Here is a 14,415-nt window from a genome sequence, read left to right as displayed (position 1 = left end):
ACCAGGGAGCCCACAGTCTGCCCTCCGAGGCCCCCAGGCTTCCCACCAGCCAACACCCTGGAGGAAGGAATCAGCGCCCAGGTGAGTCATCTGATCGCAAGGCCACCTCCCAGCTGACTCAGGGGGACAGTCCACATGGGCCTTTCCACCGGTCCCAGCTCAGGGCCTGAGTCAAGGATTCCAGGGGGTGGGCAGCCTGCCTGGGAAGCCCCGGCCCACTTGTGAATCACTAGCCATCTTGTCTCCAAGCCCGGCTCTGAGCCCCGGTCTAGGGGTGGGAGGCAGGGCGCTCACCTTCGCTGGGCTGGGCGGGGCAGGGCGGTGCAGGAGGTCGGGTTGCTGGCCGCCCCTCACCGCGCCCCCAGCACTACCTGACAGGCAGCTGCTGTTTGCAATCACAATAATTACTCAAGCAGCGGCCGTGTTCTGACACTGATCTTCAGCTCTGTACAGGCCTTGGGCTGGACCCAGTGGGAGCCCCGTGGAGAAGGCCAGACGTGTCTGTAAATAGCAGTGGTGTTGATAAGTGTTGGGACAGTATGAGCTCTCACATGTACGCTGGGGGCTCAGAGCCCAGACCCCAACGGGAGACAATGAACCAGCATCCCACGGGCAACCAGCCGGCCCTCCCGGCAAACAGCACCTCCTGGTGTCCAAACTGCACCTAGCCCTCCCCCTCATTGGATGCCCACGAAGCCAGGGATGAAGGTGTGCCTCCCATGAGGAACTCACCCCCACCTTTGCTTCTGGAATTTGGTAGAGCTGGAGGAATGTCTTCTTCTAGATGTCTGGATCTCCCTACACCCAGGGTCCCCAGAGGTGCCCAGCACTCCGCTTGGCAGAGTGGGCCCTGACCAGGGCAGCAGGGTGGGGCCTGGCCCCGCACCGCTGTGGCATACCTCCACTTACCCAGGGGCCCCTCACCTGCCCCAGCCCGGCCCCTGGGGCAGGTCCCCACGGTCTGCTTTCCTGGCTTTGTCCCCGTGCCGGCTGGGCAGGGACTTCCTGCTGGAGAATTCCCGGATCCTCCCAGGAGGCCCCACGCCGGGCCTGGGAACTCAGGAGGAAGGGAAGTCAGGGCCTGCAGGCCTTGGTGCCCCAGGTCCTTCCCCACCGCAGTCAGGTGCACCAGACCTGCCGTCTTCCAGCTCAGATGGGGACCGGGGCTCTGCAGCTGGGGTGGCCTGGGGCCTGTGGGCCCCGACGAGAGAGACCGAGACTCCGGTACACTAGGCTTGTGCAGGACGGGGGGCGGGCTCCGCAGACAGACAGTCAAGGAGCCCAATGCCGAACTGAGTTTTATTAGTAATGTGACAGGCCTGACTTTGACAAGTGGGAGCAGTCAGCCGGGCAGGCCCACCCTGCAGATGCACAGACACGGGTTATCTTGAGACTCCTTGGCCCCAGGGGCTCCTTGAGGTGCCCTGAGAAGCGGGGCTCCGTCCCTCCGCGCCTGCAGGGACCCCGGGCGGCGCCGGCTTCACTCTGGAGGCCAGTTTCCCATTTCGTCCATCTCCTCCAGAAGCAGGTGCTGGGGGTTGCAAGTGGGTGAAAGCGGAGGCCTTGGCGTCTCTGAGCTCTCCTCTTCCTCCTCGGCACCCCCAGAGACGAGCACCCCAAGACCACTTTCCAAAGCTGCCCCCAGGGGCCAGCAGCTGGCCCAGCCCACCAACCCAGAGCCGCCTCCCTGCGGCCTGGGGGGAGCAGCCCCAGCCGGCCCGAGCCCTCCCTCACCTCTGTCCTGGACACCCTGCCGAGGGGGCTCGGCACCCCTACCCCCAGCTCGGGGCGCTGCTTCTGCGGCCTCGGCGCCCCTCTCCCAGGGCCCCATCATTCCCCAAAGGCCGGGGCTTGGCTTCCTTCCCCCTCAGACTGGTGTCCCTGAGGGCAGACCAGGAGACGGGGTGGTGATGAGGACAGGCCCCTCGACACGCCCCCAGCAGGCTGCCCTGCCCCCGGTGAGGCACCGCCTGAGCCACCATCCAGAAACCCCCTGATGGCCCGCTGTGTGCTCAGGCGACCCTAGGACTGTGCCGCCCGGGACGCCCGGGACAGGGCAGGCCAGCCCAGGGGGCGGCCCTGGAGGGCGCTGGGGAGGAGAGGTCCGTTCAGCAGGAAAAGGCAAAAAAGCAGGAGCCCTACCAGAGACAGGACTTGTGTGGTGTAGGGTGAGGCTCCCCAGAGCACCCGGGGGCACCCTGTGGCATGGCCTAAGGCTCAGGACGAGGGGGAAGCAAGGGTTCCTGGTATTCATGGCCCTCAAGAGGTGAGTCATAATCCCTGACACTGGAGTGCCCTTTGCAGTTGACTGCCACACACTCTTCAGTTCATCTCATCTTCCAATGGCCCCCTTTCCAGGTGAAGACACCAAAGCCCATATTCAAAGTCACAGACTACAGACTTTGCTCCTTCCTTTTGTGATTTGCACAGTCTGCAGGGGGCAGATGTCCACTGAAGGAAAGGGTGAACTGATGAATGAATGGAAATTAACCCAGAAAGGAAATCGACACATTTTTGTCATCAACAGATCTATCAGTGTGCACTCAGAGAAGCCTGGACAGACCTAACCTTTAAGGCCAACGTCAAAGAGGGCGGGCTGGGGGTGGTCCCCATTGTTACCCCTGGCAACTCACCTGCGCCTGTGTGTGTTTGTGGAAGTGTGGATGTGAATGGGAGACGGAAAAAGAGCGACCTTATGCAAATGACAGAGGCGCAAGAAAGCCGTGAAGCCGCCTGATAAACTCCCTCTTCGTGGAGATGAGGAAACTGAGTCCCAGAGAGGGCGAGGGACTTGCCCGGAACCACACAGCAAATGCACGGCAGTGACGCCTTAGCAACGGGCTCTGGGCTAAGTGAGAGCCAGCCAGATGGAGAAGTGTGTGCTTAGGAGGCCGGGGTCCTGCTCTCAGAGAGACCACCATGGAGAAGGACTTGTGCCCTTCCTGCCCAGCAGGGTGCGTGGGTGGCTGGAGCCTGGGCCCGCAGCCTACGGAGAGGGGAGGTCTCCAGCCCCAGGCTCCCGGGCCCGCAAGCAGGGCGGGGTGGTGGGAGGGTGGGTGTACCTGGCCATCCACGACGCCCGCCTCCTCCAGGGTAATCTCTGGCTGGGTCAGCAGCTCCCGGCCGTCATAGCCGCCCATCTTCCAGAGGCGGGACTCCCGCTGAACGACCAGAAGCTTCTTTAGCTCCGCCTCCACAAAACCTGAGAGCCAGAGAGAAGGGCATGGGACAAGCAGGAGCGGGCAGCTGCAGCCTGCCGGGGATCTGAGGAAGACGAAGTGGCCCCAGCTCTCCAAACCTCTCCCTGTCCTGCGTGGCCCCTGGTCACCCCGAGTCGGGCCCCTGGAGCCCGCCAGACTCCACCTCCCCACCGCCCAGCCTGTCCCAGGATGCTCACTGGGCTCCCTGCTCCCATCCCGAGCGTGAATCTCTTTACCTGCCTCCGGGGGGGACAGTGTTCATTCGAGGGGCAGACATTTCCTTCACCCCGCCCCGCCTCCCCCAGCCATCAATTCCAGCGTACCAACCCGGAGTAACCCAAACCACGGGGGTTCAAGCCCCAGCTCTTCCACTGACCAGCGAGGTGATCATGGACAAATTACTTAACCCCTCTGGGCCCCAGTGATCTCACAGGGAAGCGAAGACGGTATAACAGGACCGACCTCAGAGTCAGAATGCAGTATTTCATGAAAAGTGCTTAGGAGAGGGTTTGGCTCGTGGTAAGGCAAATGTCAATGGAGACTTTACTGGAGGCTGTCATTCATTACCACTAAGCCATCTGCTCGCCCCACCAGGGTGGCGAGGTGGTTGCAATGGGAGGAGGGGGTCCCCTGGGCACCGTCACAGCAAGTGCACACCTGAGGGGAAAACTGGGGGTGCAGGGGGGCGCCACTGAAGGAGTTAGAATTCTGGGCTGGGAAAGGGTGCTGCTGGAGGAGCCACGGTACCTGTCGTAACCCGCCCCCCACCCCTCAAGCCTTCCCCGCCTCCCAGGCCCACACCCAGCTTCTTCTGGGGACTGGCGCCCGCAGGTCAGCCGGCCTGAGCGATCATTTTAAGTCCTGTGCTTCCCCCTGGTGGTGTTAACCGGTGTTGCATCCGAGAGCCGCTCCATCAAAGCGGGGCTGGGGCGGGGTGAGGGGGTACGGGCGGCACACCCACCCACTGTGTCCGTTGACCTGAAGGCCTTATGCAGCGGGGACTGGAGAGTGACGATGCCCGGCACGCAGAGCTTGAGGGCGCTGTCTTCCTCCGCCGCCGCCGCCTCTTCCTCGCCGGGCTCCTCTCGGGGCAGGCCTTCCTTGAGAGGGAACTGAGGGTGGACGGCCATCCCGCAGGTGAGGGGGGCACCTGAGCCCGGGCCCCACCCCGACCCCGGCCCCCGAGCAGAAAGCAGGAGCGGCAAGACGGACGCACTCTCCCGGGCCCAGCCCTGCCTCCGCCCGCCCCCTCGCGCCGGGGCCCCACGGACCTTGGCCATGGCCCCTTTCTGCAGCCGCTTGTACAAGCCGAGGAGGCGGTTCCAGGGAGCTGCCCCCACCTTGGAGGAGGCCAGCCTTGGGTCACCTGTGGAGGGCAGTGGTCACTGGGAGCCCACAGCAAAGGGTGGAGGCCCAGCCTGAGGAGCACGGGTCCATCGGGAGGGCTGAGCTACGGCCAGCTTTCCTTGTGTCCTTTGGCAAACGCTGGCTATGTGCCAGGCACAGTTCTAGGCACTTCACGGAGAGAGAACGTCTCACTTAATCCTTGCTAAGGCCCTCTGACAGAGGTGCTATCACACTCCCATTCTACAGATGGGGAAACTGAGATGCACAAAGACTGAGCGACTTGCCGCCCTCACACCTGCACCGAGTGTAGCTGGGATCCAGCTCCGCTCAGACTGCCCCGTGTCCCCCAGGCCCCCCCCACCCCCAGCCCGATGCCCTGGCCATCCCCCGGGGCCTGTGGCCACCGCACTCACCATCGAGCAGACATTCCTCCTCCCTGGTGAAGGCCTCGGGGCTGAACTCCAGTGGCCCCACGGCCCTCCGCACGCATCCCGGCTCCACCGCCAAGGCCTGGGCAGAGTGGCCCCTGACCCCAGAGCACAGTCAGATGGGGGTGGCAGGTGGGGCCTGAGAGGTGGTGAAGGTCCCACACCCCCGTGGAAGCCCCGCTCAGCTCCTCCACCCCCCTGCTCCCCCCTGCTCCCTGCTCTGCCCTCTGGGGTCTTCACAGAGGGAGATGATACCCCCAAAAGTGGGGTGAGAGGGGGATGAGGAGGGGAGGGGCCCAGCAAGGAGCTGGGAAGTGATGGGAGGCCCAGCTCACCCCACACGCACCCTTCCTCGTCCCTGGCCTGTGCCCTTGTCCTTTTGGTGCCCCTCTACACAACCCCTCACTTGCAGGAGGAGCCCTGTCTCTGCCTCCCTCTGCCCTCTCCACCCTTGATGTGAACGACCATGCCCACCTAGTCCTCTGCCCACCCAAGGAGTCCGTTCCTGATAGTGAAAGTCACTCAGTCATGTCAGACTCTTTGTAACCCCATGGACTTTACAGTCTATGGAATTCTCCAGGCCAGAATACCGGAGTGGGTAGCCGTTCCCTTCTCCAGGGGATCTTCCCAACAGAGGGATCTAACCCAGGTCTCCCGCATTGCAGGTGGATTCTTTACCAGCTGAGCCACCAGGGAAGCCCAAGAATACTGGAGTGGGTAGCCTATCCCTTCTCCAGCGGATCTTCTCAACCCAGGAATCAGACTGGGGTCTCCTGCCTTGCAGGTGGGTTCTTTACTGGCTGAGCCACCAGGGAAGCCCCTGGTCCCTCCCCAGTTCTGGTCATCAAACCTCAGGCCCACGTCCCCCTCCCTCCTGACACCCTGGCTCCCCCTAGCTCCTCCATTCGCGGCCCAGCCCCTCACCTTTCTGAGGTCCCCGTATTCCCTGAGGCCTCCCCTGTGGCCGCCTCTTCCCTCTCCTCCAGCTCAGACAAGTGGCCCAGCACCTCCTGGCTTCCTCTGGGCAGGACTGGCTTCACCTCTACGCCCTGAGCCACGACCCTCAGGACCTCTGCTGGAGGGGAGGTCTGGGCCCCAGGGTCCCCCATCTCCAGCCCTGAGGGGCTTGGCTGCGGCAGGGCCCCAGGGCGGGCGAAGGGCAGCGTGGCGGGAGGCCTGGACTCCCTCTTCCCGGCTCGTCCCTGACAGTCGGTCATCAAGGGGACGGCGTCCTGCCCCCTCAGGGGCCACGACTGGCCCCTCCGCAGGGCCCTGTCTGAGTTCTTCGGGCTGCGCTTGCTGCCCACCAACCTCCGGAAAAAGCAGAACATGGAGGAGCGGCCCAAAATTCGGGGTCGAGGGCTTGAAGCAGGGGCCTCCATCCTGAAAGGGTCCCTGACTCAGAGGGAGGGGCCGCAGCAGACACCACAGGACCAACTGCTTAAGAACAGAAGGGGGTTTTCAAATTGAAAACCTCCAGTTGGAAACTTCCAGGAGTTCTAGAAGGCAGAGGGGGGAGGGGGGATTCGTTGGGGCAGACAGTGCAGGGGTTTTGACGAGGCCTAGGGAGCCAGCTGGGGTGGGGGGAGCTTGGGGGTTGGGGAGGCCCCAGGAGACAGTGGTGGGGGCAGGCAGAGGAGTCCAGAGGAACCCCAGCTCTGAGGATGGGGTGGTGGCCCAGGGCTTTCTCCTCCCCGCCTGTCCCTCTGCAGCCGCTGCCGTCCTTGGGAAGCACTCATTCCCCGGCAGCTGTCCTCCCCCTTCCCTCCCTTCTCAGCGTCCAGCTGGCACGGGCCCACCGTGCCCTCTTTTCTTCGTACCTGCCCGGCACAGTCAGGGGGACGTCACATTTCCTCTGTGGAGACCACCAAGGTAGGTGCCTGGTGCACAGTCTTAACTGCACGCTGAATCTCAATTTAGTATTATTCCCGGAGACCTGATTATAAACCCATCTCAGTGACCTTGGGAGAGGTTCCTTAGATCAGCTGAGTCTCAGTTTGTTCCCCTGTAAGATGGGTGTGGCCCACTGCACCAACTTCCCAGGGTTGTTCCAAAGTGCTCTTATTTATTTTTTTAATATTTATTTATTTGGCTGCACTGTGTCTGAGTTGCAGCACGTGAACTCTTAGTTGCTATGTGTGGGCTCTAGTTCCCTGACCAGGGATCGAACCCAGACCTCCCTGCATTAGGAGGACAGTCTTAGCCACTGGACCACCAAAGGAAGTCTGTCCAAAGGGCTTTTAAAGTGCCTGGCAAACAGTGGGTCTCAAGGAACCACCCCATCCTGGCTGTTTTGCTGGCACTGATGGAAGGGAGCAGGGGACAAATCAAGAATGAGGACTGGGAACCAGGGTGGGGGAAAAGCCGTGGGGGAGGAGGAGGGGAAGCCACTTTCTCCTGCGGAGCCCAGACCCGCCTCAGGCCACGGGGCTGCGGCTTCGCATCCGGCGGCCACTGAGCAACTTCCTCTAGAGGGAGCTGATGGGAGCCGGGAGCCGCCGGCGCCTCTATGATCGCTGCAGCCCCGTGGGTCCCCAGGGCCGCGCTGGGACCGGCAGAGGCTGCACTCCAGACACCGGGGATCCACTGACTCCCCTTCCTGGAAGCCAGGCCTGGGGACGCGACCCTGGGAGCAGCCCCCGGCCCCTCAGGATCTCTGGCCTCCGCCCCGCTGGGCCATCCCGGGCCTGGGCCAGGGTCCGGGGAGGTAAGCTGGGAGAGTCCTGCCCATGCCCCCTTCCCTGGGCAGCCCCAGGCCCGGGGTGAGGCAGGGAGCCCCTGGGGAGCCCTCTGGGGAGAGGAATGCCTCTGTGAAGCTTGCCCGGGCAGCTCCACCAACCCTCGATGGTGGCCCTATCCAGCAGGGGCTCCCTCGGGCTGCCCCTGAGGCGGCCCTCTTGCCCTGGCCCTGGCTGCCCAAGAATTGCATGCCAAAGAGCCAGGTTCTTTAGCAGTCTGGGGGATGGGAGTGGAGGTCAGAGTCAAGGTCAAGGGCAGCGGGAGACCATTCACAGTGCTTCCTGCTGCCCCAGGAGTCCTAAGACTAGGTTGGGATCTGCCCCCTCCCCCCCAACTCCAGCAGCATCCTGGGCCTGGCCAACCCAAAAGGTGGGGCACAGCGGACTCTCCCCACCAGGAAGTCAGGCCGCTTGGATGGGGGCAGAGGAAGTCCCGGGTCGGCTCAGGCCTCTGGCCCTGGGGCGGGTTCCAAGGCTCCACCTCATCCCCAGCCGTGAGCCCCAGGGGTAGTGGGAGAGGGAGCTGAGGTGCAGTTAGCATCCTAAGCCCTGATGTCCTGGGGGCACCACGTTTGGGTACCAAGGGAGGGAGAAAGGCGCCTTGTTTGGGAAGCAGCTTCTAGGATGCGGGGTGTCAGGCAAAGGTCTGTCTTAAGCAGGAGGGGGACCGCGGGCTGCAGGAGGGGCGAGTCCCTTCTCCCTGTCCCTGCCCCCTTGGCAGTGAAGAGGTGGGGCGCACAGGTGGACCCTCCCCACCCTTCTCCTGAGGCCCTTTGGAAAATGGCCCCAGGCCTGAGCAGGGTAGGGTAAACGGTTCACAGGCCCTCCCAGGGAGGAGGGCTACACAGGCCCTCCCAGGGGGGAGAGGGTGGCCTGTGTGTTGGGCCCAGGTTGGGCCCTCCGGAGTGGGGAGAGGAGGGGGCTTCCTGCCTGGGTGATGGAGGCAGCTTTGGGGTGCGGGGAAATGAGGAGGGTGCAAACTGAAAGTGAAACAGCTTATGTCCAGGAAACACTTGCTCTGCCCAGGGTTCACTGAACCGCCAGGGGCTGTGGCCAGAACCCGGAAAAGGAGGGAAACGGGGGCCGGAGACAGGAGGGCAAGGGCTACACGTGGTTTCCTCAGCCACCTGCTAGGCAGGCGGGGCAAAGGCAGAGACCGATGCCGGCAACTGGGAAGTAAGTCTGACCTGAGCGCTGAGGAGAGCATGGACACGTGTGGAAATTCAGTCACCCTGACGCCTTGACAAGGCCTGTGGCCCGGGGCGTTCCTTGAGCCTCAGTTTTCCCACCTGTGCAGTGGGCATGACGGTGCCTACCCTGCCACGCTACCCACCGCGTCCCACACCTCCTCCCGCACGTGTGAGGAGGACACCACAGGTCCGAGTTGGAAAACAGGCATGCTCTGACTAGCCAGAGGGGAAGTGGGGCCTTCAGGGACGGCCTTCAGGGGTCACTGGCTGGAAGGTAGTGAGTCTGCGGTGAGTGTGGACTGGATAGGGTTCAGAGGGCCCCAGCAGCAGCGGAAGGAAACCCTGCCTCTGAAACTCACCTCCCCGGCCCAGGAACAGGGTAAGACGTGACTAGACAGCTGCTTGGGCACTGCTGTGGCCTCCCCGCCCCGGGGCCTGCGCTGGTCCCCAGCGGGGGCAGTCTTGGCTGCCTGGCCTTTCTCAGCCCCAGTCTTCCTTGAAGAGCCGCCAGTGAAGTGATAAGTTCTTGGGTCAGTGGGTCTTTCGGGAGGGGGCCCTCCCCGCCTCCACAGACTGCCGGAGCCCCTGGTCCCATCTCTGCTTTCCTATCTGCCCCCAGCACAGACTGAAGCTGCTTTTCTCCCCAGGACCTGAGGAATGGCTTCCGGACAAGGCCCAGGTCCCCCCGGGCAGGACTGCGACGAGCCTGACCCCTCCTCCACCTCGGGTAAGGGTCTGTCTGCCCCCTCACCCACCCCATAACCACCGGGGCCAGCTGGGAGGTTGGCGAGAGCAGACCTGGACAGTCCCAGGGGCCCAACTCAGTTTACCCGCCTTGCACAAAGGAGAAAAGCACCTCCCCACCCAGTGTGGGCGGCCCACTGGCTCACCAGCGGGGGTGCCGGCAAGACCAAGCCCCAGGAGCGGCGTGGGGAAGGACATGTGGGGGCCGAGGGAGGGGGCGGTGAGTCTGAGGAGGACACCCTGCCCTTCCTGGGCAGCCGGGCAGGATGGGTGAGCAGGAGGGAAGGCGTGGGGCGGGGCTGTCTTATCCCAGCTGGAGAAATAAGGAAGTGAGGCAGCTTATCACCTGATCAGGGCTGCTCAACAGGGAGACTGGGCTGTTAGACTCTGGGGAGGAAGGAAGAGAGTGCCCTCTTCCAAGGGGACCACCGGAAGGCTGGCAGCTCTGCCACCCAGCACAGGCTGCTTCCTGGACTTTGGGTTCCATCCCAGGCCACTCACTATGTCCCAATGTGACTTTCCTGGGCTGCAGTCCGTTCCCTAAGCCAAGCCATACGGCCGGGTGCCTTGGACACTAAAAGCCAGAGACCCAAACTCCTGGGAATCTATCCTGGCCACACTGCTCACTCCAGCCACATGACCTCACGCAAGTTATGCAAACACCGTGCCTCAGGTTCCTCATCTGTAAACGGGGCGGTCGCCTCCACGAGGCTGCTGTGAGAAGACAGCTCTACTCAGAGTCAGCCCTAGGTGTCACCTGAGGGCTAGAGGTGGGACAGGTGTGTCCCCCAGCAGAGGGAACCCTCCTCCCCAGAGCACTTCCTCCCTGACTCCCGGCTTTGGTCCCCAGAGGAGCAGGTGGCCCGGGACACCGAGGAGGTCTTCCGCAGCTACGTCTTTTACCGCCATCAGCAGGAACAGGAGGCCGAGGGGGCGGCTGCGCCTACTGACCCAGAGATGGTCACCTTGCACCCAGAACCTAGCAGGTGAGCTGCGGCCCCTGGACGTGCTGAGAGAAGCGGAGACTCAGGCAGGGTCACCGTGCTGGTCCTGGCAGCTGAGCAAGCCTGGGGGCTTCTCCTGCTGCTGCCCTTTTGCATTCGGGTCACCGCTCCCATCCCAGAACCGGCACCCTTTTCAGCACAGCCTGCCCCTTGTGCCTGGGCCCAGCCCTCATGTCTGAGCACACGGTCAGGACTTCCCAGGAGGGGCGCCCGAGGCCAGGGCATCTCAGGCAGGAGCGGTTTGCTGCCAGCCCGGGCCCCAACTCACTGGCCGCCTCCCGCTCCTCCAGCACCATGGGGCAGGTGGGCCGCCAGCTCGCCGTCATCGGGGACGACATCAACCGGCGCTACGATGCGGAGTTCCAGGCCATGCTGCAGCACCTGCAGCCAACAGCAGACAACGCCTATGAGTACTTCACCAAGATCGCGTCCAGGTAGCCCCGGCCACCGCCCCTCCACGGCGCTGTCCCCACCGCGCCAGGCCCTGCCCGTGAAACGGGAGACAGCTTCTCTGCTGGTGTCAGGAGACATGTTTTCTGTCCCTGCCTCTGCTGTTAACTCACGCATGGCTTTGGGCCCCCGTCTTTCTCTTTCTAAGCCCAGACTCCTCATCTTTGTACACAAGGGCATAGCCTTCATAAGCCCTGATACCAACATGAGCTGGTAGATCAGGACTGTGTGTGGGGGGTGGGGCTCGCAGTGGGGGTGTTCCCAGAGCTCCCCAGCACTGCTGGGACACAGCTGTTGTTCTGATTGGGAGCCACATTTCACACAAAAATGGTTGCTGGACCTGGCTTCAGCCCACCGGGTCCTGAAAATGACTTCCTGATGCTGAGATCTGGCCTCAAGAGACCAGCAGCCTGGGCGAATCCTAGCTTCGCCATTTACCGGCTTCATGACACATCCTAGTTTTCAGTCTCCTGGTCCGTAAACTAGGGGGAATACGCTTAGGATTGCGTGCACACTTAGAGGTGTTAGCCGTTGTCACCATGCGGATTAAGGAAGTCAGTCGCGGGGTAGATTCGAGGCTGAGGGTGACGGCAGGAGCAGGAGATGGAATCAGTGCTCAGAGCTGAACACCCTGCCTGTGTCCTCAGAGGCCACCGCCAACTCCGCTGTGATTCCAAGACTGTCCTAACCTCCTCTTCTGTCCTTTTCTCTCTGCCGTCCCGGGCTGCCAGGCCAGCAGCAGCACCCACAGGTAATCTCCCTGCTGCCTCTACCCACCTGCTCTGCCCTCCACATTCTGTGTACCTTTGAGCCCCAGAAGCAGCGCCCCACTCATCTGCCCTCTGAGCTTTCTCCTTTCACAGGGACACGGGCTCTTCCCAGATCGAGGCCAGGCTGGGGCAGCCTCTGCCCCCCCAGTTCACGGCTAAGCCATTTTTGCTTTCCAGCAGGGAGGAGATGGGGACGGGGGGTCCAAAGGGATGGGAGGGGGAAGGAAGTAGAAGGCCCCCCCAGGGGTCTCCAGCAACGGCATCTCCCCTGCCCGCAGCCTGTTTGAGAGCGGTATCAACTGGGGCCGCGTGGTGGCTCTGCTGGGCTTTGGCTACCGCCTGGCCCTCCACGTCTACCAGCGCGGCCTGACCGGCTTCCTGGGCCAGGTGACCCGCTTCGTGGCCGACTTCATGCTTCGTCGCTCCATCGCCCGGTGGATCGCGCAGAGGGGTGGCTGGGTGAGTGCCTGAGCATTGGTCACCCTCTCCCTGCTACTGGAGCCCCACCTCCCAGCCCCACCCTGGCCCCGGGAGCCACCAGCACCCTCCGCCCATGACCCTCCTGTCTCTCCTGGCAGGTGGCAGCCCTGGACTTGGGGAACGGCCCCATCAAGAGCGTAGCCATCGTTCTGGCTGTGGTTTTGTTGGGCCAGTTTGTGGTACGAAGATTCTTCAAGTCATGACTCCTGGAGGGGCCCTTTGGGGTCCTGAGACCCTTCTGTGGACTTTGACCCCGGCTTCTCCTCTCACCTCCTCTCTAACAGGGGTGTCCCCCTGCCCCCCATTAAGAGCACAGAAGCTTTAGTAAGTGGGCACTCCAGCTTTGGAGCGCCCCTGCCCAGGGGCATCCATCAGACTGCTGGGTGCTCCAACATTGCATGGTGCTAACCGACCCCCTCTCAGAGTGGGGCGGTGGCCTCTCCCTTAGCTCTCTGGGACCCCCTCAGCCCTGTCTGCTCGGTGCTGGGGAGACTGATAACTTGGGGAAGCAAGAAGCTGGGAACCACTTCTCCCAAGTCGTCGTTAACGGTTTTAGCTTTTTATAATACCCTTAGGAGGGAACCCCTCCTTCCCACCACTCTGCCCAAAGCCAGGACAGCTGGGCTGTGGGGGTTAGTAGCTCTACCCTTCCCCAGAATTTAGCAGTTCTGGAAGGCTGAGCTTGAAAGCTGGGCCTGGAGCCCAGTCCTGGCCTTTCCTAAGCATCAGGTTCCCCGGGAACAGGACTGGGGCGGGGCGGGGCCAGGTGCGGGGGAAGGTGCTCCTCGGCTCCCCCCCAGCCCCTGCTACCCTCTTCCCCACCCGGCCGGCCCATACTAACTTTGCAGGTGGACTCTCAGGGATTCGGGGTGGGGTGGAGTGGGGTGCAGGCCAGAGCTCCTGAGGGCCTCTGTCCCCCCACGTTACCACTTGCTCCCACCCATCACTACAAGCGCAGCTCACCACACCCACCTACTCCAGGTGAGGAAGGGAGGGGTCTCGTCTGAGTGCACTGCCCGGGTCCCCACCTCACCTGGGCTACAGGGTTTAGGACTGCAGTTTGTCATTGTCAGGGAAAGGAGGGGTAGGGAGCGCATCTTGAAGTTTCTGAGTGAGAGAAGGGCTAGAAACACCACTAGAAACCCCAGGGTTGGGGCCCTCCCTTCTGGCCTGGGCACAGTGTAATCCGGGGGTATGCACAGGGGAACTGTGAATACTTGAACTCCGCCCCCAACCTCTACCTTCCGCACCCCACACCTGCCTGAGCCCCTCCTGATGGTGGGGTCAAGTGCCTCGTCTATCTTGCACAGCTGAGGGATTCAGAGGTCAGGGGAGAGGAGTTCTTGATTAAACCAAATGCAGGGAGGGGACGCAGAGGGAGCCGCCTGGCCACCTCCCACCCTCTTGAGTGTGTCTGAAAATAAACTGCAACCCCCACTCAGACTTGATCCCTTTTGTCTTCTCCACTACCCCTCTCTTCATCAGGCTGACTGGGGGAACCTGGGCATGAGTGACTTTCACCTGGTTTTTACTGACGGGTCTCCTCTGGAGCCTCCAAAACCCTGTGGAGGGCTGGGTGTGTTTCTCCAGCCCTCTAGAAGGCCTTGGCCCCTTCCACTAGCTATCCCCTTCTCTGGGAACTTTCCTCATTTCTTGGGGTTCCAGGCGAGTTTCCCATTCCCACAGGAAGTCAGGGGTCCCCAAACTGCTAGGCTCTGGCTACAGAGCTGCTGGAGCAGCTGCCCTTGCCTGGGGACCCCCACAGGCCTGGGGACCCCCACAGGCCTGGTCTGAACTCTCCCTTCCGGGGACCACCACCCACGCTTGGCTCCACCTAGGACGCAGCATCCCGGCTCCCTCTTCGGCCTGTCCCCCACAGCTCGCACACACACAAGGCTTTTCATTCTAGGAGTTCTCTGCTGCATGGGAGTCCCTATGGGGAGGCAGCCAGGGGTGATAAAAATAACAAGCACGGAGGCGTTTAAATGTTCCAAAACCGAGGAAGTCTTTCTAGTCCCGGGCACCCTGGTCTGTTTTCTGACACCTCTCCAAAAGGGGTCACAC

The 14,415-nt window shown here is 62.5% G+C and overlaps 3 protein-coding genes across 3 annotated transcripts; 1 reads left to right on the top strand and 2 right to left on the bottom strand.

Annotated features, from left to right (window-relative positions):
* Positions 1 to 1,280: 1,280 nt before the first annotated feature.
* On the bottom strand, positions 1,281 to 9,112 carry LOC113882291 (gametogenetin-binding protein 1-like). The gene is made up of 7 exons (XM_027525484.1): positions 9,047 to 9,112; positions 6,796 to 6,950; positions 4,961 to 5,073; positions 4,472 to 4,566; positions 4,162 to 4,312; positions 3,063 to 3,202; positions 1,281 to 1,531 (listed from the first exon to the last, which is right to left on the bottom strand). The coding sequence occupies exons 1-7, from the start codon at positions 9,110 to 9,112 to the stop codon at positions 1,481 to 1,483; spliced, it is 771 nt and encodes a 256-aa protein (XP_027381285.1). The 3' UTR covers positions 1,281 to 1,480.
* LOC113881741 (gametogenetin-binding protein 1-like) lies at positions 5,736 to 6,503 on the bottom strand. Its single transcript, XM_027524815.1, has one exon. It carries the CDS (start codon positions 6,355 to 6,357, stop codon positions 5,896 to 5,898), a length of 462 nt encoding a protein of 153 aa, XP_027380616.1. The 5' UTR covers positions 6,358 to 6,503; the 3' UTR covers positions 5,736 to 5,895.
* BAK1 (BCL2 antagonist/killer 1) lies at positions 7,441 to 13,799 on the top strand. The gene is made up of 6 exons (XM_027524790.1): positions 7,441 to 7,682; positions 9,551 to 9,630; positions 10,498 to 10,633; positions 10,942 to 11,085; positions 12,150 to 12,330; positions 12,450 to 13,799. The coding sequence occupies exons 2-6, from the start codon at positions 9,561 to 9,563 to the stop codon at positions 12,552 to 12,554; spliced, it is 636 nt and encodes a 211-aa protein (XP_027380591.1). The 5' UTR covers positions 7,441 to 7,682; positions 9,551 to 9,560; the 3' UTR covers positions 12,555 to 13,799.
* The last annotated feature ends 616 nt before the right edge of the window (positions 13,800 to 14,415 follow it).

This window comes from Bos indicus x Bos taurus, chromosome 23 (assembly GCF_003369695.1).
Source record: "Bos indicus x Bos taurus breed Angus x Brahman F1 hybrid chromosome 23, Bos_hybrid_MaternalHap_v2.0, whole genome shotgun sequence".
In the NCBI taxonomy this organism is placed as follows: Eukaryota; Metazoa; Chordata; class Mammalia; order Artiodactyla; family Bovidae; genus Bos; species Bos indicus x Bos taurus.
This window is presented reverse-complemented; position numbering and strand designations above follow the sequence as displayed.

Excerpts from the sequence above, each read along its gene's own strand:
- LOC113881741 (XM_027524815.1), bottom strand. The coding sequence starts at position 6,357 with ATGGAGGCCCCTGCTTCAAGCCCTCGACCCCGAATTTTGGGCCGCTCC.
- BAK1 (XM_027524790.1), top strand. The coding sequence starts at position 9,561 with ATGGCTTCCGGACAAGGCCCAGGTCCCCCCGGGCAGGACTGCGACGAG. Across the intron at positions 11,086-12,149 it reads TTCACCAAGATCGCGTCCAG|CCTGTTTGAGAGCGGTATCA; the intron begins GTAGCCCCGGCC and ends CCCTGCCCGCAG. Across the intron at positions 12,331-12,449 it reads TCGCGCAGAGGGGTGGCTGG|GTGGCAGCCCTGGACTTGGG; the intron begins GTGAGTGCCTGA and ends CTCTCCTGGCAG.
- LOC113882291 (XM_027525484.1), bottom strand. The coding sequence starts at position 9,112 with ATGCCTGTTTTCCAACTCGGACCTGTGGTGTCCTCCTCACACGTGCGG. Across the intron at positions 6,951-9,046 it reads GGGAGGAGGTGTGGGACGCG|GAACCTCTCCCAAGGTCACT; the intron begins GTGGGTAGCGTG and ends AGCTGATCTAAG. Across the intron at positions 3,203-4,161 it reads CAGGTCAACGGACACAGTGG|GTTTTGTGGAGGCGGAGCTA; the intron begins GTGGGTGTGCCG and ends TCTGGCTCTCAG.